Source organism: Mytilus edulis, chromosome 8, assembly GCF_963676685.1.
Source record: "Mytilus edulis chromosome 8, xbMytEdul2.2, whole genome shotgun sequence".
Classification (NCBI taxonomy): Eukaryota; Metazoa; Mollusca; class Bivalvia; order Mytilida; family Mytilidae; genus Mytilus; species Mytilus edulis.
Window position 1 is genome coordinate 38542630 of NC_092351.1, and position 22910 is coordinate 38565539.

Below are 22910 nucleotides of genomic sequence, written 5' to 3' on the forward strand. Positions count from 1 at the left end.
TTGATTTAATTAATTGATGTGAAAGATTTTAACCAATTTAGTCATTAAAAGCGCACCGATTCAAGCTCAAATATGAAAAATCTACCAAGTATGCCAAAAAATGTCACTTTTAAGATGGTTTTTGTCAAAAATGAAAGTGGCCGCATCCTTGTTCATCCTCAACCTTTATATATGTTATGTATTATCATTAAATACAACTTACATTTCAATATTTTGGATGAACACGAATGCGGCCACTTTCGTTTTACACGGAAACCATCTAAAATTTAACCAAAATGCAAGAATTGTGAAGATTTCAGTAATTTAGCATGACTTAATGGTGCTTGTACCCGGTATATGTATATCGTATTGTCAAAAACGGCCCATATTTATGTAGCAGAAGCATTCTACTGTCCAATAAATAACTAAAAGTATATATTTTAACAATTTTGTAAAACTGCTATATTTTGGGGCCAAAAAGTGGTCTTACTGGACCTACTCCTTTTCGTTTAAAAAGGGTTTTCGTTCGGGCTTTAACCTATCTCAGAAGTCTTTGTACTGGTTGCTTTCTATGAAGTATCCTGGATTTCACTTATGTAAGACGGTTGCTTTAGTTTTATCAAAATGTTCTTTAAACCTTAAAGTAAAAAAGTTGTTAACAAGGTTAACTTACAATCATTTAGATGTAGCTATAATTGTATTCTAATTTCAACTATAATCATAATAATTTAGAAAGTTTTTATATAGAACTGCTAAGTAGTTCAGGTCATGATGAATGCATTGAAAACTGCCTCAGTCTGTTGGCACCAAAACAATCTCTAAAACACAAACATGAAACTTTGGAAACAATGTCTGCATCATTTGACATATTTGATTCTTATAAAGTTCATTAAATGCAGATTAGGTGGGAATTATAGTCCAATGCAATTTGGTTCAATGAGTTTGTACTAAAGTTTTAAGTTGACTTTTTCATTTTTGAGTCTTTAGGAAAATACATATTGTTCATCGTTGTTGATCATGTTCATTTAGGAAAACATTAATACTGTCATATTAATATTTATCGTACTTTATTTGACCTTTTTAACTTTTTTGGATTCAAGCGTCACTGATGAGTCTTTTGTAGACGAAACGAGCGTCTGGCGTATATACAAAATTTATTTTTTTGTGCTGACATGAATTATCATTGATATGGTTATATTCCGGAGCATATGAGTATTTGGACCATACACGTTTGGTCATGACCATATGCGTATGGTCCGACTGTACGCGTATGGTCGGGGTAATTAACATTCTGTTTCAGTTTACTTTTGATACTTCTAAACTCTTCGTATGGTACAACCATTCATTAAAAAGACCTATCATATATGTAATTTTATTATTATATTGTAATAAAAAAAGTTTAGCTAAATAAAAATTAGAAGTTTTTACCGATTTGTTATTACGAGTGAATGGCAATATTTCGACTTAAAAAATAAATTCCAAAAATTTCTAAATCATGTTAATGAACTGTTACACAAGAAGTCATTGGAAAGTAACATAGTTAATTCAAGTTGCCATGTGAATATGGGGTATTGCAATCATTTTATGATATTTTAGATCTAGAGCTTCTTAAAAACACTGTAGAAATATCGGAATGGCCCAAGACCTCGGTATCACTGTACACAGCTACAAAAAGGCTTTTCAGTCGCAAACAAAAAGTGTTAATCATGTTAATGAAAAGAATCGTGCATAACCAAGACTTGCAAATGCAAAAAAATTATGATACCATATGGAAGTAAATGTCACCCCAAGCCTACATGCAACAATGTAATAAGCGATTAAAACTAGCTATGGCATCAATATTTAATTTTTAACCGGATTTTTGTGACAAAAATGTCGGTTATTGATTTGGGGATGTACGGCGGGCGGCCGGGCGGCAATCAAATGTTGTCCGTGCATTAACTCATGAACCTTTCAACCAAAGCTTTTAAAATTTTAATATGTTGTTACTGACAACTAAATGAAGGTCAAGTTCAATAATGGCGATTTTGACTTTTACCGTTCAGGAGTTATGGTTCTTGAAAGATTGAAAAATGGAGTTTCCAATTGTGTCCATGCATTTACGCATGAACTGTTCTACCAAAGCTTCCCAAATTTTAATATTAATATGTTGTTACCGATGACAAAATGAAGGTCAAGTTCAATAATGACGATTTTGACTTTTATGGTTCAAGAGTTATGGTTCTTGAAAGATCGAAAAATGGTGTTTCCAGTCGTGTCCGTGCATTTTCTCATAAACCATTCAACCAAAGCTTTTCAAATTTTTATATGTTGTTACTGATGACAAAATAGAGGTCAAGTTCAATAATGACGATTTTGACTTTTACCGTTCAGGAGTTATGGTTCTTGAAAGATCGTAAAATGGCGTTTCCATTCACGTTGTTGCATTTACTAATGAACCATTCAATCTAAGCTTTTCAAATTTTAATATGTTGATACTGACTACAAAATGGAGGTCAAATTTGATATTGACGATTTTCACTTTCAGCATTCATCAGTTATGGTTCTTGTGATATTGCCAGGACACAAATAAATGTTAATAAATCCGGTTTGCTGTCGTTGTGACAGCCTCTTGTTACGAATTATTTGAATTATAAAAATAATACATTGTCATGTAACCATCATTGCTTTTTAGATAAAGTTTTGATATTATTGAAACTTTCATAATGTAATTTAAAAAAAAATACGTATATGGTCCAAATACTCATATAGTCCAGCCCGTTAATGACCAAATGAGTATTATACTCATATGGTCCGACCATATGAGTATACGCATATGGTCATGACCATACGCGTATGGTCCAAATACTCATATGGTCCGGAACAGTTATATTTATAAATTACCTGTTTACAAAATTTAGAATTTTTGAAATACTATTAGCTTTTCTACCTCAGACATAGATTACCTCAGCTTTATTTCGCAAAAGTTTTAGGAACTTTAGTCCTTAATGCTCTTTAACTTCATCCTTTATTTGACCTTTTTAACTTTTTGGATTCAAGCGTCACTGATGAGTCTTTTATATACGAAACGCGCGTCTGGCGTATATACAAAATTTAGTCCTGGTATCTATGATGAGTTTACCCACATAAATAAATGTATTGTACTGGAACTTAAGAATTGTAAACTTTGATTTCTGTGTAAGACTATTTGTTTTGAAAGTAGAACCTAATGTTACTGTATTAAACCCTGAAGCAGGGTTTATGAATGTCTTACCAGGTTTAAGAGTAGGTTTTTGGACAAAAGATTTTGGGAAAGTCGGAGGATCGTATATGTTACAAATATTGGTCCAGTTATTTCTACAGCAGAAGTACCTAATAAAATTTGCAAATATTAGTCCAGGAATTGAATGTTGATGTCTATCAAGTTTTGTTTCAAAACTTGCATTTCTTAGTTGTTAGCCATGGTTAGCAGTAACTATTAAATTAGAGCCAAAATTTCTGTCAAATAATGGAAACAAACACCTTTGATTAACAAATAAGAGACTGGATAATGAGGGTGGTTTACTGGATTGATGCCCAGTATAGGTGTGAACTGAGTGTAACCTGTAGCTAATGAAAAACACCTTAGAACTATCTACCTGGCTGTACTCTGTAATTGGATTAATTATCCTGTTATTAAGTGAGGTCAGTTGCATAGAATAGCAGTATTTATGTCAGGGTCATTGGTTTCTAACAGAAATAGTTAAGGGCAAAGGTGTCACTGACACAGTGGCCTATTGAAAAAAATAGTAACTTACAAAGGACCAACACTGTATTTCAGAGATGTTAGTATCAAGGCAAAAGACTGACATTTTGATTGAATAAGAAGATTGACAATAAGAATATTCGTTGAATCCAATTAAAGCCAAATTGAATTGTAGCCATTGTTCACAATGTGGTAAATGTTTTACACATTGTCAATGTGTAGACAATGTGGTAAATGTTTGACACATTGTACATTGCAAACAATTTGATAAATGTCAATATAATACTTCCATGGTTTGACACATTGTACATTGTAAACAATGTGGTAAATGTTTGACACACTGTTCATTGTAAATAATGTTGTAAATGTTTTACACATTGTAAACAATGTGGGAAATGTTTTACACATTGTAAACAATGTGGGAAATGTTTGACACATTGTACATTGTAAATAATGTGGTAAATGTTTGACACATTGTACATTGTAAACAATGTGGTAAATGTTTGACACACTGTTCATTGTAAACAATGTGGGAAATGTTTGACACATTGTACATTGTAAATAATGTGGTAAATGTTTGACACATTGTACATTGTGAATAATGTGGTAAATGTTTGACACATTGTACATTATAAACAATGTAATAAATGTTTGACACATTGTAAATTGTAAACAATGTGGGAAATTTTTGACATATTACATTATACATAGTCAGTAACATGGCAAATGATCAAACCAAATTTTAAATTCCCCACTTTGATTGTGAAAAAGGTGAATATCTTGTCTAACTTCTTGTGTTCAGATGTCAGTGAGTAGAGTCTTCAATAATACTCATACTGGTTTTAAAAAAGTCTTTTATATTGTCTTTTAATCTTCCCAGCTGGCATCATGTTGATGTGTACCATCATAGCAATTCATGTAATAGCATAATAAATTCTTCATAGGAATCTAACACATTAAGGATATTTTGACCTGCCGAAATTTTCCAACACTCACTTCAAAAAGATTGCTCTATCTGGTCAGGATGGTCTTAGATAAGATAGATAGCTATAAACTATCACTAAAACTCATTATTACAGTCAAATAACTTATAAACTATTTATGTAAGAAACTAATGTATGAGTAATAATGACTATCAGTTGGAGGTTCATCAAAACATACTAAATCTTTTACTTGATCAATATAAGATTGTAAGATGTATAGTGACTCACACATTTAATGTATACTGGTGATTTTTAGGCTCTAACCTTCAGTCGCTTATCTTATTTATATCCCAATGATTATAAATTCTGAGAGTGAACTATATCAGTATTTTTTGTTTGGCATCAGAAAACTCAGTTTGTCTGTGAATCTCAAGACTTGAAGTGGGATTATTTCACTAATTGGAGAGAATAGTGTCTCTTCTGTTAATGAATTTGGGCATGTGGTTATTTCATAATTTTTTTGCATCAATAATGAATATTTCAGTATTTACAACCTTGTTCTCAAAAATTTGTTTCAAGATTGATTTCCCAGTCCATTACCTTTTTTGATATATAGAAATATCATCTCAAGACAATGAGTCATTTACCATTGGGCTTAACATTTAACATTGAATTTTTAAAAAGATATTTTTATGGCACTGGCAACTGATAAAGAAATTTCTTTAATTTTCTTTGAATTAAATTAACTGAAATGTATTCTTCTGTCATTTTTGTCTGTAAGAACATTGTACTTTGTTCTCGTTTAGATTTTTTAAGTTGCATTCTGCAATCCAATGTTGCATTATTTTTCAAGATGTTTATTTATGACTTACAATTTCTTTCATCTACTTCATTTCAACATCAATGGCTAGTTGTTTCATTGGCTATCATACTGCATCTCCTCATTTATATATAGATAAACATAGGTTATGTCATTAAAAAAAATTGCTAGTACCGGTATATTAAAAGTCAGAATATTAATTTTTGGAATTTTTAAAAGGCAGTTTTCTTTGTGTTTCTAAAGATATGCTAACAGCTTGAAATACTTTTGAAAAACAATGTGTGTTTATTTTAATTTTTTTAAATAAAAATAATTTGGGCTCACATTACTCAAAAGTTGCTTATTCTGTCATAATAACTTCCAGCAAGGAATGATATGCAGCCAAATGTCATTGGTGTAATGATTAATATACTTGAGTTAGCTCCCCTTGAACATAACAATAACATAACCTCATGAATATCCTTGGTTTTGACAATACTATAACTGTTATACTATTTGAGTTCTTGCACTTATAGTGTTTGGTTTTGTTTGTTTTTTTATAATTATCTCCCTTTACTGTCCATCTACTTTTTTCAATAAATATTATGCATTAGACTTGCTACATTAGTTTTTTTTTTTCAATCCCATGTTTTATTCCATTAGGCAGACCCATAATTTTCGCACTAAAATCTGGAAAATGTATGTAAAATAATACAGCTATTAAGAGTGAGGCTTGAACTTGTTGGATCTGCCCCTGATTTCCTTAAACTATTGTGATCCAATGAGATAAGAAGTTTTAAGAATAATGATACTTTGCAACTGGAGAAGAATTTAAGGGAAAGCATATGATTCACATTACAAGAATAGCTTGGAAACTGTGCAAAATAATTTAGCTACTAATTAAAGTGCAGTACACTCAGTTGAAGTAGTAAGACATGGAAGTACTTGATATATAATGTCACTAACATAATGATAATAGTCATATAACAATTAGGATATATTTTGTTAGGAGACAATGGGTTATGTTTATGTAAATAATTCACTCTATTCTATTTAACCATCTTATTTCTTTTGAATCTATTGGATGACCATTTTGATTTTTGTTTTAATTTTAGAATTTTGAAATTTAGAAAATTAGTTTTTCAGTTTTGCATGAGACTATAAGTGCATTATTAAAGTTGCCTTTCTTTGGACCCCTAACATACATACACAATATCATGTCATTGTCAAGGTTTGCCCTGATAGAATTGTGACCCAACATTTTATCACAGATGTCAATGTACATGTTATAGTATACATGTATTACAAGAATAAGGTTGGGATTATTTATTCTAAGTTCATATAATCTGTAACAGGTATGTGTTATAAGAATACTATAGTTTGTTTACAGTAATTTACTAAATAGAATAAGAGTATTTGATATGATTGTTGATGAAAAAGATCATGCTCAAGAGAATAGATGTAATTAATATTATTTTAAACAGAAACTTCAACAATGATCAGCAATAAGACCCACACTTAATAGTGTTCTGTTTTGATATTTTAGATTATCGCTATTTTTTGCATTTTTCCTTTGATCTTTTTTTGTGATAATTTTCATATCATGCTACTCGCTTGAGATGGAAAAATTATCACTAGAAACTAAGGAGGCCACGTGGCGTTGCTAACAAAATTGACATGAAATTGACAACTTCGTCATAGGTAAAATAGCGATAAACAGATTATCATTGGTCATCTCAACTCGATTGCTTTTCTCACTTTCGCTGTACCATAATTATATGTTAGAATATGAAACATTACATAGATTTTTTTATGCCCCTGCTTTTGCAGATGGAGCATTTAGTTTAACCCTTGTCTGTCAATACATGTGTTACTGTAAGTTTAGGTGGCATCAGTATTTTACCATTCTAGAGTTATGCCTCTTTACAAATAAAATTTCTGAATTTATCATTTCCAATCTCTATATTTTTAGTTTGCCTTAAACAAATGTTATGAAACTTATGTGCAATGCTTATTACCACAAAACACAGATCAAGTTAGAAATTTTGTGTCCTTACTTTTACTTTTTAGAGTTATGAAGCTTAATTTCATAAAACTCAAATCAAGTACAAATTTGGGTAGTGTCACTTTTACCATTCTAACGTTATTTAATATGCAAGCAGGGGTATCATCTGTGTCACATGCATGGACACATTCCCCATTCATTTATTACATTTTCAGACAAAAAAAAATTTAAAAAAAAGAGTGGTTCATAAGGAAATTTTTACGCGACAGATTTATAGCTCAGTATGTTTACACTTATTACACAAATTTTAAGAATTGAATGAACCTTTGAAGTGCTTTTATATGAAGAAATGAACTGATCAATACATTTCACTAGTTAAGGGCATTGAAGTTTCAATCATAAATGTTCAAGGCTAACTAAGATGAGGTTCCTCACTTATTTAGAAGGAACAATGAGATGTTCCATCAAAGGTATTAAAATATAGCCTTCCTTGTACAAGACCAGCATGCTGAGCTTGGTTTTCTACATTTGTAAATGTCTGGCTGCACACAAAGAAAGTTTCCTTGGCAAAAGACATAAATCTGATTCTGAGCCAACCAGTTTTTACTTGTACTCTATCTAATCATGGTTTAATGAAAAACAATGAATCTTTTGTTTTCTTTGGCAAATGTCATATGTACCCTACAATCTTCAGGACAAAAGCTACTAAAGGACCACCCATGTGCTACTCAAGATCTAGAGGAAAATTGTTTTTTGTTTATCTGTTTTAATCCTTGCAACTTCTCTAAATCATGAACTTAACAATTTCATGTAAACTCCAAAATAAAAATTAAAAATAAAAATTTCTAAAAGCCCTGGGAATCACCAAAATTGTGAAATACTTGTTGATCTTTAGACTGTGACACAATTAGAACCAAGTTGATATTAACCTTTCATTTGGATAGGCTAATGATTGTCTTTGGCTTGATCAACTTGAGGTGGAACAAATAACAACTCAAAATGAGCATTTATCTCATTTAACTCTTCAGTAAAAGAGTATTTGCAACAACTATTTAGGGGTCTCAAGTTATCCTTTCTGGCTTTTCTCAGTGAATCCTATTTTCCAGTTGCATTCAAATCTCCATCACCTATCAATGCTGAATATCTACATTTTCATAACCTAGTTTATTGATTTATTATTTATTATTTTTTATTCCCTGTCTTGAAATAATTAGCAATGGACATAAAGTAAATAACAATCAATCATTTCCCTTCTATTCATTCTCTACTTTACATTCTATTTTTTCTCCCATCTTTATCTCTAGATGTTTCCGATAATAGTAACATGTCGACATGCATTACATGATATAACAGTTTTTGTCATGATAACTGATAAGATTCCTTGAATCAATTCTCGTCTGGTGAAAAAATAATAGCTTGGTATGTGTTAAAAATAAGCTTGAGTTACCTCCCTTAAATTGGCTGGACATAAGGAATTTTTTCTGGCATTCTCTGTAATTTATATGTAGGTCAAGGTACGTGTACTTCTGATGAAAGCTAATTACCCATCCAACACCTGTGATTCTGTTGATAGAGTCCTACGGTAAACTTCTGAATCGCTACATTTATCTTTTGGCAACAGTTTGCATTTTATCATGTTTTTGTGAGTTTTTGTGAGCAGTACATCTTGATGGATGTGTTAACCTTGTATTGGTACTAAAAACTGGTCTTTAAAAATAATTTTAATCAGGATGCTTGTTGAAGTAGGTAAGTTTTAGCTTCAAAATGTGTTTTTTTTCTTTGGGTCATTGGAATTATCAAAATTAACATTGCTTTGATGCTGTATGTAAATATTTAAAGTAGATTATATTGTTTTGATAGCTTTTTCATAAATTCAAAAAGTAGCTCTATGCTGCATGGATCAGTATATCTAATATATATATATATTACGGATTACAAATGTGTCGAGGTTTGTGATTGGATAACAACACAGAGATGTCAGTATATATTCAGGAAACTGCCGGGGTATATACGACGTTTTTATCCCCAATTGGAACCTCAAAAACGTCATCATAACACCGGTTACTATGTGACGTAGTCAAAAACTATCAGACTGTCAGAAGCTCACAGAGGGAAAATAATGACGTGCTTCAGTCAATAATACATTTTTGATACAAAATCACGCATTTTACACTTTTGATACTTAAATTTAATGTTAAAAGTGTTATTATAAATTATTACATACACGATAAAATTATGTTCACAGCAAATTAGAAAATCCTTCACGTATGCCGAACATATCAGGTTGGGTTTTTCAATATATATGTGTTGTCAACAAATACCTGCACTGGAAAATAACATTAAGTCAGGGGTAATCCGTAATATATGTGTAATTCAGGTCTCAGACAGGGTATATACTGTGACATTCCCGGCTTAGGGCTTATATCCCCTTCGCCTTCGGCTCAGGGGATATAAACTCTAAGCCGGGAATGTCACAGTATATACCCTGTCTGAGACCTGAATAACATATAATGTTCCTGCTCTATGACAGCCTGTTAATAAATGCATTTTGATATTGCATTATATACATACTTAAAAACTAATAGCTAATGAACCGTGCTGTAATTTAACAGAGTTCTTTAATTTAGATTCGTACAAGAATTTAGTCTTATGGGACATTTGAATATTTCAAATTTTTATATCAGTCAAATTTTCTAGCCTGACACTTTTCAATAAATTATTGCTAAATTTTGTTCAACACCAAGTTTTGTGTGGCGGTCATGTAGTATGTTGGGGGTTTTTTTCATCTTTTTTTTATACGACCGCAAAAATTGAAAATTTTTTGGTCGTATATTGGTATGACGTTGGCATTGTAATCGTCGTCGTCGTCGTCGTCCGAAGTCATTTGGTTTTCGCACTATAACTTTAGTATTATAAGTAAATAGAAATCTATGAAATTTAAACACAAGGTTTAGGACCATAAAAGGAAGGTTGGGATTGATTTTGGGAGTTTTGGTCCCAACAGTTTAGGAATTAGGGGCCAAAAAGGGTCCAAATAAGCATTTTTCTTGGTTACACACAAGAACTTTAGTATAAGTAAACAGAAATCTATGAAATTTTAACATTTATGTTTTTGACCTCAAAAGGAAGGATGGGATTGATTTTGCGAGTTTTGGTCTCAACAGTTTAGGAATAACAGGCCAAAATAGGGCTCAACACAAGCATTTTTCTTGTTTTCGCACAATAACTTTAGTATAAGTAAACAGAAATCTATGAAATTATAACACAAGGTTTATGACCACAAAAGAAAGGTTGGGATTGATTTTGGGAGTTTTGGTCCGAACAGTTTAGGAATTAGGGGCCAAAAGGGTCCAAAATTAAACTTTGTTTGATTTCATCAAAAAATGAATTATTGGGATTCTTTGATATGCAAAATCTAACCGTGTATTTAGGTTCTTAATTTTTGGTCCTGTTTTCAAATTGGTCTACATTAAGGTCAAAAGGGTCCAAAATTAAACTTAGTTTTATTTTAACAAAAATTGAATTCTTGGGGTTCTTTGATATGCTGAATCTAAACATGTACGTAGATGTTTTATTATTGGCCCAGTTTTCAAGTTGGTCCAAATTGGGGTCCAAAATTAAACTTTGTTTGATTTCAACAAAAATTGAATACCGGTATATGGGGTTCTTCAATATGCTGAATCTGACCATGGCATGTATTTAGATTTTTAATATTGGGGCCTGGTTATCAAAGTGGTCCACATTGAGGTCTAAAGGGTCTAAAATTGAACATTATTTGATTTCATCAAAAATTGAATTCTTGGGGTTCTATGATATGCTGAATCCAACCATGTATTTAGATTTTGGATTTTGGACCATAATAGGTAAATGTCCAATTTAAATTTTTTTACGTTTTTAAGTTTTTAGACCACATTCATTCTGTGTCAGAAACCTATGTTGTGTCAACTATTTAATCACAATCCAAATTCAGAGATGTTACATAATCAAGCTTAAATGTTGTGTCCATACTTGCCCGAACTGTTTAGGGTTCGACCTTTGCGGTCATATAAAGCTGCACCCTGCGGAGCATCTGCTTTTATTTTGCCATTGTGTTGTGTGTTTTCAACTTATGATTTTATTTTTGATTGTCGCTTCCATTATCACTGTACTATTATGCATATTTTAGGGGCCAGCTGAAGGACACCTACGGGTGCGGGAATTCTCGCTACATTGAAGACCCATTGGTTGCCTTCGGCTGTTGTTTGCTCTATGGTCGGGTGGTTGTCGCTTTGACATATTCACCATTTCCTTTCTCAATTTTATTCAACAGTGTCTTTTGTCTCTCTGTTGTTAGCTCATATACATGTGCCTGATTAAAAGATGAAGATATGAGCTACCTTTTGGACATGGCTGTTGTTAATTCTATATAATATATTATTCAATATCTATACAAGTTAAGAAATACAATTTTGAATTTTGACTGTTTTATAAATTTCTGAATAAAAATGACTGTTCCAGGGCAACAGTCTTATGACTGCTAGTTAAGCAGAATATCTGACTGCCTTCTCGTGTTTGATTGGGATATTATTAATTCAACATAGATTTACAAATGCTTTTTCTTTTCTCAAAACAAAATGATACAGCAAAACAATAGTAGACTTATATTTGACCATCAAATGTAAACAGTGACCCTGATCAACATTTGGCAAGGGGTAGCAGTTTAGTCTTAGAGTCAAATAAAAATTAAAAGGCTATTAATTAACTTGAACCCAGTCAATAACTTGATAATGATGGAGTTTAAAATTAAGGGTAGGACAATAGACTAAGTGGCAATGAAAAAAAAAACTTTAACATGTGGTCATTATGTAAATCTGCACCATGTACATGATGTATATACTCACAATCTATTGGGAAAATATTTTGTTATAAATGATTGAAAAAAACAAATATCTAAGAAATTTTAAAAGGAAAAAATTAAATGGGTTTACATGATTCTTGTTAAATCATTTTTGCCAAAAAGATCAGGCTCACAGTTTACATTTGGTCATAATTTACACGATTAATATGAAAATTTTTAAGACTCATGCATAGCATGTTAAACCGATATAAGATGATTGATACAATGTTTATGTTCAAAGAAGATTTTTTGAAAAATAACCTATTTTGTGTTTTCATGACTGTCTTCCTTTTTTATAGATCATAATCTGGCAGTATAAATGAGCCTTGAAGAGCTAAAAATAATTGTTTGCAAAGATATGTAAAGTTTACTTTGTAAATTGACATCTTTCCAGAACTGGTTCCACCTAAACATTCTTAATATTTTAATATCCCATTAAGCTACCAGTCATTTTGTGTTTAGATAACAAATCAAAACTTCCTTCAAAATAAACAGGATAGAATGAATGCTGGATTTTATCCAAATCCTTGATGAGATTGTATATATTGACCTAATTGTACCAAATGTCAACTGACCAGCCAGCTAAAATAAACAAATAAAACTACTATCAGCTGTAAATTTTATAATGATTTTGTGATCTTGATCATAAGATATGTTAGAAAATTATTTCCCTGCTGAGATAGACATATACATGGCTGCTCATAGATAAGCTGTAATGTCCTTGAAGAAACTCATTTTTATTTAATTTTCAATGATGTGTGCCTTGTTGGATATCAGCTAATGAAAACACACCCATCTTGCTGTGTGCTTTGCAAATATTGTAAAAGTTTGTTATCTCTTTTTACCCGTAGCGCCAGAGGGTCAGTTTAAAAAAAATTTGCATAAATTCAGACTTATTTATTTAAGTAGAATCTGAGTATCCTGAACAATCTAAAAAAAATGTAAGAACTAAGGATGAATTTTATGTATGAGCAATTGTCAGTTTCATTTAACATATATATGGTGAAATAGTTATGTCTGTTATGGTTACTTAATGCTATATGGTTTCTGTCTTATTTAACCGTTAACCGGTGATCTCCTTTTTATCCCTTTAACCATGTTTCATTCCATATTTTAGGATTATAATCAATCTACCAAGAATGATTTTAATTATTTTAAAGCGGCAATTCATAATGCTTATTTCAAATTCAAGTTTACTGCAACTGACATCTATTTTAGCACGATTGTTAATTCAAGCTTAAATTGCCTTACTGTACTTTCCATTTTCCAGTTTTCCTAACATATAGAAACAGAAGTCTGGGACTTGTGGTATTTTGTGTAAAGCATTTCTACATAAGTTGTTCCTAATGCTTCTATGAAATGATAGCTAAGCCTCATTTACCCATAGAGACACAGGCACTACTGTCATGACTTAAAACTATGATTCTTTAGGTCTCAAAAATGTTTTTGAGTTACCTCCCTTTTACCATATTTTCTATTTTATAAATTATCTAAGGAAAATAAGTCAGGTGCTTGACCAATCCTAATACAATTGTACAGAGTCAGAATTGTATTATAATGCTACAATCCTACAATTCCCATACCAAATCAGCACCAATTAGTACGTCTTTAACATATTGAACTTTTGGAAAATCAATTCTTGGACAGTTATAAGGATACTACAGAGAAATGGGCAATGTTCATTAAATCTTATAGTGTTGCTTAGCAGATGCTTTTCATTATTCACTATGTCACTTTGTGTTATAGGCAAATAATGATTATTTCAATCTGACTTAATTGATTTGGGTCTTCCAAACAGAAAAGGAAATGTTCTTCAGTAAATAACTTGGAGTTCCATAGGGCAGGACAAGAAAAGGACAGAGAGGTGCCATAAGGGAAATTAAGTTTCTTTGGACACTACATAAAGGTTAATTCTGAATAAGTCATAGGCTACAATTTTTATCAGTTATATATTGTATACATTGATACCTTTTTTTATGCAGATAGATGAAATTAGCAATTAATTACCTTTGTGCATCTGAATCACATAAAATGTACAACAAATTAAAGATTTATTATCAGGTACAATTTTTTTCGTCATTGAACAACAACATAAAATTTTCTGTTAATCACTGCATTGAAGTATTCCAAAATACAATAAATCTGATTAAAACTAGAGAAAGAATTTTGAAATATGTAGTACACTCATTCCATGGTAAGGGACTTGTAAATTATGAAAACAGCAGGGTTTGAATTTGTAAAAAGGCCATTTACATTGTGAAGCCTGAGGTAAGCTACAAGTTCAGCTGAGGAATAAAGTGTAAAATTTTGAAGGAAAAAAAAATTCTTAAAAAAAGTTTTTATAAGGAAAATTATTGACATATATATATAATTCTTAAAATTCAAATGCATATACGATGTATAAATCTTTTTAAAAATCATTTTTTTTATTTCTATAAATTATTGGTGTATTGAATTATAAGTGATCTGTTGATAGGATTTTTATTATCAACAATCAGTTATCAATACAAGTTATCTCATTGTGTCTTCAGGGCAGTAGACATTATTGATTATTGATAAGTTGTCTCCCCTTTCAAGGTGAGATAATACAGTTTGTGTATTACATAGTAAGATCAATAAACTTGCAGGTGCAAAAGTATTTACCTATACCTCAAGGCAATTTATTGTTATGTCTGATCATGTGACTAAACTGTCGTGACCCAATATTAAAGGTGAAAATCGTTCAAGTATGCGACCAGTTTCTTAATATGGGAAGTAAACTAGTAAAAACAATGGTGGACCTATTTTAACTTTAGAATTTGTTTGAGTTCTTGAAATCATATAGAAAGTTTTTAACAAAATGGGAGATGATTTAAATATTCCTTCATCTCACAGAATTCGTTTGATGAGATTGTCAAGATCAGTAAGCCATGATATGAACAACAGGTAAAAATTGTTTGTTTACATGTTTATGTATTGTTTTATCTGTTTGTGTATGATAAACTTTCAAAGGTATTTTGATATGTATATATACCTTTGTATGTGTATTAGATTTACTTTGTCTTTGTTCTCATTTAAATACGATTTAAATAAAATTTATTTATAAATGCAACACACTACTTAGTATCTGGTCCTCTATTGTTAATGTGAAGGACTTATAAATCTAGTGAAAAGTGTAAACAAATTGGTGAGTTATAGTAATACTAATAGGTCAACTTTCTACTTATCAATATTGAAATTGTGTATGATTATCAGCCTAAATAGTGTATTTTGGTAATATGGACTAAGGCAATATATGTTAGATGCATTCTTATACTGTATCAATGCAGAGAAAATACCTGAAAATGATAGATTCTAACGAAAATTACCAGGGTCTTAAAAAATGTAATATAAATAAGACATGAAATAAATTTTATTTATCATTTGATCTTGGATGTTCATTATGTACAAGTATTCTTACTTTCTATGAAGGGGCAGTTGCTTTAAGGGTAGCAGTTTTTTAGGGGGATTTTTTTTTGCATAGTTTTAAACTACAAATGTGTTTTCCCAGAATTTTTTATTGGGTTTAAATGATTTTTAACTTATTAACATTTCATTGTTGCATCAAGTATAAAGTACTGATTCCAAATAAAATAATACCTGGAAAACTTCCCTAATTTGGGAAATTATTACCCATTTAATTTGCTGGTTTTTGCACAACCTTACAATATCAAGGCTACTGGGTCCCGACCTTAAGGATTTCCATGTTTTTATCATACATGGTATCAATACTAGTATATTTCATACTGTAATAATATAAATATTGTAGTATTTTAAGTGAGTAAACTGATGACACTTGATTTTCTTGAAGAAGTTTGTCGGGAGTGTTAGTCACCATTAAGCTCAGACAAGGATATTGTCAACACCCTTGTAATCAATTAACAATAGTACTTAGAGGGTACAAATAAGTGTGTCAACACCCATTGTTATAACTATTACTAGAGCTGTCATTTTTAATTTACATTATAAATCAGTGTGGATAAGAAACTTCCTATACTTATAAACCATATTGATTGTCTACTTCGAACAGTAAGAATCTTATTTATAAATTATATAAAGAAATATTTGTGCATTATAATCGTGGCAAAAATTCATATAACTTCCAATTTTATACATATTGTGCATTTAGTCATGATAGATACACTGATATTGAGAGTGTCATGAAATTGTTAATTTTTTTTAACATCTTATATTTTATGGTCACAATTCTAGAAAAGGGTCAAAGGCTGAAAACATTAGCCTTGATTGATAAGGAAATATCTTTATATTGTTTTCTTCTGATAAACTAAAAACCAAAGCAAATGCTATCTTAAACCTCTTTAGATACATGAAAATAGTACTAATACTTTATATGTTGTAATACAAACAAAATTAAGGTTACAAAAAATTGTCCTCTAACTCATACTTTATTTGGTGTATTTATCTTTTTTGAATCAATTGTTACTGATAAGTCTTTTGTAGACGAATAATCATGTCTGGCATACAAAATTGTATTGTTGTATCTTATATATATGGAAGTGTTTGACGACCTCGACTGGCTTTTCAGCCCTCGCACGGTCAGGTTGTATCTTAGTGATGAGTTCAGTTCTAATAAAGAGCCAATAAGGTAATTTTCTGAGGGAAGTTCATTTGATATGTTAGTCATAAAACCTCTGAAGTGTCTACAAATGTTAGCTTTTCAATACAGTAGGTATTTGTGACAAAAGTGGTTATTTTCTTCCTCCAAAAAATATTTCAAATGTTTGTTATATGATTTAAACTTGTGGTAAAGAGGTTTTTGTTAGAGTAATGGGGAGATAACTCTTGATCATCATCAATTTTTGTGACAATAGTCCTTATTTTAGTTGGTTATTTGTTGTTGGATTTTTTTGCAAATACTGTCTTTCAAACATGATTTTTTTAGAATATTCCATAATAAGATTTTTATTTGATTTTTACAGTAAGATTAGTGTAAATTGTATTTTCAAGAACACTTAATTCTGAAAATAACCTATTTATGGTCTCAGTGTCACAAGTCTTTGTCACAAATGTGACATTTCCCAGATGGAAACCAATATATAAAAGACAAAAATATCTTAAACTTGTTCTTTAATAGTAATCGCAACAAAGCTGTCTAGTTTGCTTCCCTCATTAGCCACTTGAGAAGACTTACTACTGTATTATGACTTCTCTTGTCTTATTATAATTAAATTTTGGACTGCAGAAGTAGCTTAATTGTATAATAGGTTTATAAGTGTCTCTAAAAGGTTTCTTTAGAAGTCTAATGAGAATTTGATGATTTTTAACCTATAAACAGACTTCTGAAGGAGGCCTTTTGAAGTGCACTCCAATTTGGATGAAAATTTTGATGGGTGTCAGTAAAAATGAGAAGATTTATTTGAAAATTATTTCTCAAATGTTGAAACAGTTTGAAATATTGTGGCCCAGTTTGAAATTTTATACTAATTAAGCTTTTTGTATCAATGCCAGCACTTCAAGAACCACAAGTTGTATTAAAACTTCAGAATTTATAGATACATTTAGTACAATGCATTTAATATTTCTGAACCAATTGATTTTGCAAATTTTTAATATTGTTTAGTGTGTTTGAATGTATGTACTAAAATAAATTAAGGATTGAAATTGCTATTTGATGTAATACTAGTAAATTATTCCTAGTTTTATGTCTAAGAATAAAATTAGGAATAAATAGACAAGCTTAAAAAGGTAAATAAGTACAGATTATCAGGTTGTCTGCATATTGATATTGTAAAATATCAGCTACAAGTCAAGATCTGGTATTTTCTTTTGGTGAATGGGCACTGCAAACAATTTGAAAATAAAGGCTTCATTTTTTGTCCAGCTGTCTTTGGGCTGAGAAGTGAAAAGTTTTTCGAAATGACCTTTCTGAGAGCATTTTATTAGTGAATTAATGCACAGACAAATTCAAGGAGGCAATTGAAAATCATTATAAAAGAGTTAAAATAATACTTATATAAAATAAGTTGTCTTTGAAGTCCCTTTAATCTAAAGTCAATTTGTGCAAAGGATTTTTGTTACGACTTCAAAAATTTACAAAAAGAAACTTATAAATCTTGTCAGCACCAAATCACTGACTAATTGAGCTGATGCACTTGGGGGATGAAATTACAAAGTCAATCAAACCTAATGCAAAAAAATGAAGAGATAATGCTTTAAAAAAAAATTTAAGTGTGTCTGAATTCTGAAACCCTTTTTTGAATATCATAACCCACATTAGGAATCCTCAAACCCAAAACGTTGAATGCCAATGATGTATAATGCCTGAATACTTAAGGAGCTAGTCATTACCAGAATGGGACCTGTAAAGAATAGCTTGTTCCTTTTAGTCTAAGGTCAACCTTCTATGATGAAGATGGTACATAAATTCAAAAGATTACAAGAAACAAGAATTGATTTAATGCATATAACATCAAAAAAATCCCTTTGACATGCATAAAAAAAGATATTTGGATTCAGACTAATGGCAAGTGCACTGTAGTACATGTATAAGTAGTTAATCAAAGGATATATCAACCTTATTTGTCACATAATGACAACAATGCCAAATAATTCAGAAAACAGAGGAGGTCTTGTGATCAAAAGGATCATGACATTACTTAAATCTTCAAAACATCTCAAAATCATCAAACATGGCTTTGATTATATAAATGTGTTTAAAATATATATACAAGATTCAGTTCTTTTGGCACCACTGAAGTTTTGAGTTGAGACATAGATGGTTGTAATACTGACAGACTTGTTTGAAGGTTTCTTTGTACTGACAGTCATTCTGTATTCTGTACCTATCAGTTTACCTTCCCAGTATATATACCGGCTGTGATAAAATGTTGTTTACTCCGAGAATGATGTAACTTTTGGTCTTGGTTCATTTCCGATTATTTGCCCACTTTACTTCAAATAAATAAATTCCTGTGTGGGAAAATGATTTACTTCACATGGTTACAATTTGATCATTGATAAGAAAAAGAGAATTTCTTACACTCTGTACTGTTAAATGGTTTGTTTTTTAATTTTTTTCTAAATTTTTTAAATGATTTTTATACTGATAGTGTATCCTTATCAGGAACCTTGCTGAGAATAGGTGTAACTTTTGTGAAAGTTTAGATGTCACAGAGTTTGAATATTACAAAAAGACATTTATTGTGTGAAACCATTGAAGACTGAATGTTCTTGTACAATGGAAATTGTCTGAATCATATTGCTTGAACAGCAATGAATTAAAAATTTTCATGGGAAGTTCATTACAGCTGATTTATTGGTTTGTTTATTTGTAAGGTTTAAACTCTGAATTCTTTAGGGTTGATAGCTGGTCTGTTACAGAGCAACTTTTTTACCCTTTTAAACATACCCTCATTTTCAAGTGGTAACCCAAATGTCCCTTCCTTCTTTAATAGTTGTAAATGTGTTCTCATGATCTGGAAAAGACATTATTAGTAGTATTTGCCACTGTACATTGTAGCAAAAATCAATCAATCAATCAAAGGTATTTTTAGACATGGTGTATAAAATAAGTATCCATGATATAGTCTAATAATTTAATTTCTAGTCTCCTTAAGTTGGTGGTTTTTTACTGCCTCACAGAAGAAGATTAAGAAAAAGGTTATTGTCAAGTTTACAAGAGAACATGTTAAAAGGTCTCATATCAATAACTATACTTGGGACATATTCAGCCTACCTCTTGATTTGTCACTGACTAAAAATTTTAATTTAATATTTGTACTCATAAAAGAATTTTAATGTTTTTGGCATAATTTAAATTATACTGTAACAAAAATGTCTTAATGAGGTAAATTTAAGTTACATTTGGACGACCTTTCTCTCATCAACATTCAAACATAATTTTTAATTATAATTGATTTTTGAAATCAATCAATGTTCTATTATATTTTTTTTTTAATATCAACAGAATAGTTTTGAAAATTGATATTATGTAAAACATCTGCCATTATTGTATGGTACACCTGGTTGGTGATTGGATGCAGAAGTTGTCTCTTAAAGTGTGGATTCAATGTAATCAACAGTTGACAAATTAAGCAATAATGGCATAGAAGTGATAACATTAGTGTTTTGTCTGTGTCAGGAAATATAATTAGTTATAGTGGGATTTTAGTGAACACAAAATTGTGATGGAAAAATATATTTTCTCAAGAACTTCTAAAAATTACAGGTATGGCAGTTTCCATTTGATTAAAAGCAGTTTTAATTTCAATGTAACCTTTTTGATTTAATAAACTTGAAAAATTAGAGAAATGAAAGAGAGTAAAATAATTTTGTTTTGCTTTAACTATTTTGAAATCTATAGTACTTTTTCTTAATTTGTACAAATTAAGAACTGTTCCAGAGTTATTAATTAGTGCACAGCAGGATGAACCTTAAATACTAAAGCTACTGTTAAATGCTGTCAGAGTTTATGAAATGCAATTTTTACTTTTTGAAGGTAGATGTATAAACTATTTTTCAAGTTTAGAATCCTAAATATTACAAAATTGTAAAAATCCTTTATATTACAAAATTGTAAACAATTCCTTATATTACAAAATTGTAAACAATTCCTTAAATTACAAAATTGTATATTTTTTTTTAATAATAATCAATTTGAAAAAATAATATTTTAAGATATACAGTAAGATGCAAATATAGGTTATGGGAAAACAGGTTTCAGTATATTTTTCCATATTGCATATGATGTATTGCAAATCAATGCTATTTACCTACTTGAATTACTATTAGCACCAGCTGGTGTGTAAAGACTTCAATGTCAGTCTCTCTCCACCTGAGTGATGGGGCAAGTCATCCAGCTACACAGTCTGACTCTTGTGATGACATATTAGACAATCATAATGGCTTACACATAACATGCAGTGCACAATTGACAAAAATTATTGGATTTTATTTAAATAATGGATAAATATACCATTTCTAGATATTATCATAGGTAAGGTGGCTCTATTATTATTTGAATTATTACAAAATAAAATTGGCTTTATTGTGAATCTTTAAATGAATCATTTATGAAATTGACTAATTGGATAATTTGATATACATGCATTATGTGAAGATATTGAAAATATAATGATTTATTCATGTGTATTGAAGTATATCTCATATTTCTTTCTATGCATACCCAATATATACAGAATGCTTGTCATATTGAATGTGAAGAAAAAAGTGCTTTTCTAATGTACAGTAAAACTGTTTGCAAAATAATAAATTAATAAAAAAAAAAATTTGGAGGAGACAATGTCATTTATTTGGTGTTAAAAACCTTCAGAGTTGTGTGAATATAAAAATAGAGATATATGCCTATGATTGAATTATATTATAAACCTCATACATCATTTTTGTCATTATAACACAAAAATTATACAATTTTTTAATAATTTTATTTTGCAAATCTCATGGAATAATACTGTGTGCAATTTCTATTTGCTAATACGTAATAACAAAAGATAGTACAGTACAGTTTTATTGTAAAATATTTACAATTGAATTAGATATAAGGTGATGTCAATTTGAATGTTTATTGTATGTCTAATACTTGGGTAACAGCATGTGAAAATGGTTAAATTATTCAAGTCATGAAAAAACATTCTACAAATAAGATTCAACAGATGATCAATATAGCTGTGCCTGGTGACAGCGAAGAAAATAACCTGTTTATCTTCACAGCTCATGCAACAGCTTTTCCCGTAGAATGAATCATCTTTTTTCCAATTGTCACATTCTCCATAAGATCAATTCCAGAGATTTTCACCTGAAAAAGCACTTTAAGTTTAATCTGCTGTTATTAAATCGATGAAGAGTATCATTAGTTCTTTGATTGCAGTATCAGGTTTTGTCCTTTGACACAATATTAAGATAAGAAGGGAATAAAATGCTTGGGTAATAATGAAACCATAGTTTACAATATGTAATCAAGTATGTTACATTTAAATTCTTATCATGTTTTTCTGTGATCAGAGACTGTAGAAGTCAATAGGACAAGATTTAAAGCTAGAGTTTAAAGTAAGATTGTATCAGAGAATGAATTTACATTGCCTTTAGACAAATTTCTTTTTTTTTTTATTTTGAAAGCGACATGATTGCCTATATGTTATGTTGTTACTGCTTTTCATATTCAATCTTGGCTTAATTCATATTCTATCTTAAGAATGGAAACTTTTCTGTGGCAGAAAATAGATTTTAAGGGAGAAATCTGAACACCACCTTGAGCCTTTATCTTTCATTTACAACAAACAATTTTTCATCCAATGAGAAAATTTGACAGCAACAGGTTCCTTAGTGATCCATTGTCTTTATCTGATGTCACGCTTCACAATTCTAAGAAATTAAATCTAATAATATGGATTTATCTGACATGACCATCTATATGAAACCTGTTTTGTTGATGTATAGAAGGTGCTGAGAATGACAAGCATGGAGACTAATCCTCATCATGTACAGCATATAACAAGTAACATTATATTTAAACATCACAAGGGGTGTTGGGTTTATGTTAAATTGAATGACAATATGAAAATTGATTACATGAATCTGCCTGCTTTCATTTGCATCTTTTTTAGAAA

At 30.3% G+C, this 22910-nt stretch overlaps 1 protein-coding gene across 10 annotated transcripts in view; it reads left to right on the plus strand.

Annotated features, from left to right (window-relative positions):
* Positions 1 to 22910, plus strand: part of LOC139486812 (kelch-like protein 5) — a 76322-nt gene that overhangs the window by 24108 nt on the left and 29304 nt on the right. The window contains exon 1 of one of the 10 annotated variants that reach the window (XM_071271792.1): positions 6631 to 6780. The exons of 3 other annotated variants lie outside the window; for them this stretch is intronic. Coding sequence is in view for 3 of the 7 variants with exons in the window: in XM_071271787.1 (XP_071127888.1) it covers positions 15146 to 15231 (86 nt within the window). In the remaining 4 variants the exon portion in view is untranslated. Of the gene's footprint in view, positions 1 to 6630; positions 6781 to 9070; positions 9177 to 14868; positions 15232 to 16289; positions 16354 to 20282; positions 20513 to 21075; positions 21281 to 22910 lie in introns of those variants that run through there. 6 more of the 10 variants (XM_071271793.1, XM_071271794.1, XM_071271787.1 and 3 more) reach the window with 6 other exon arrangements.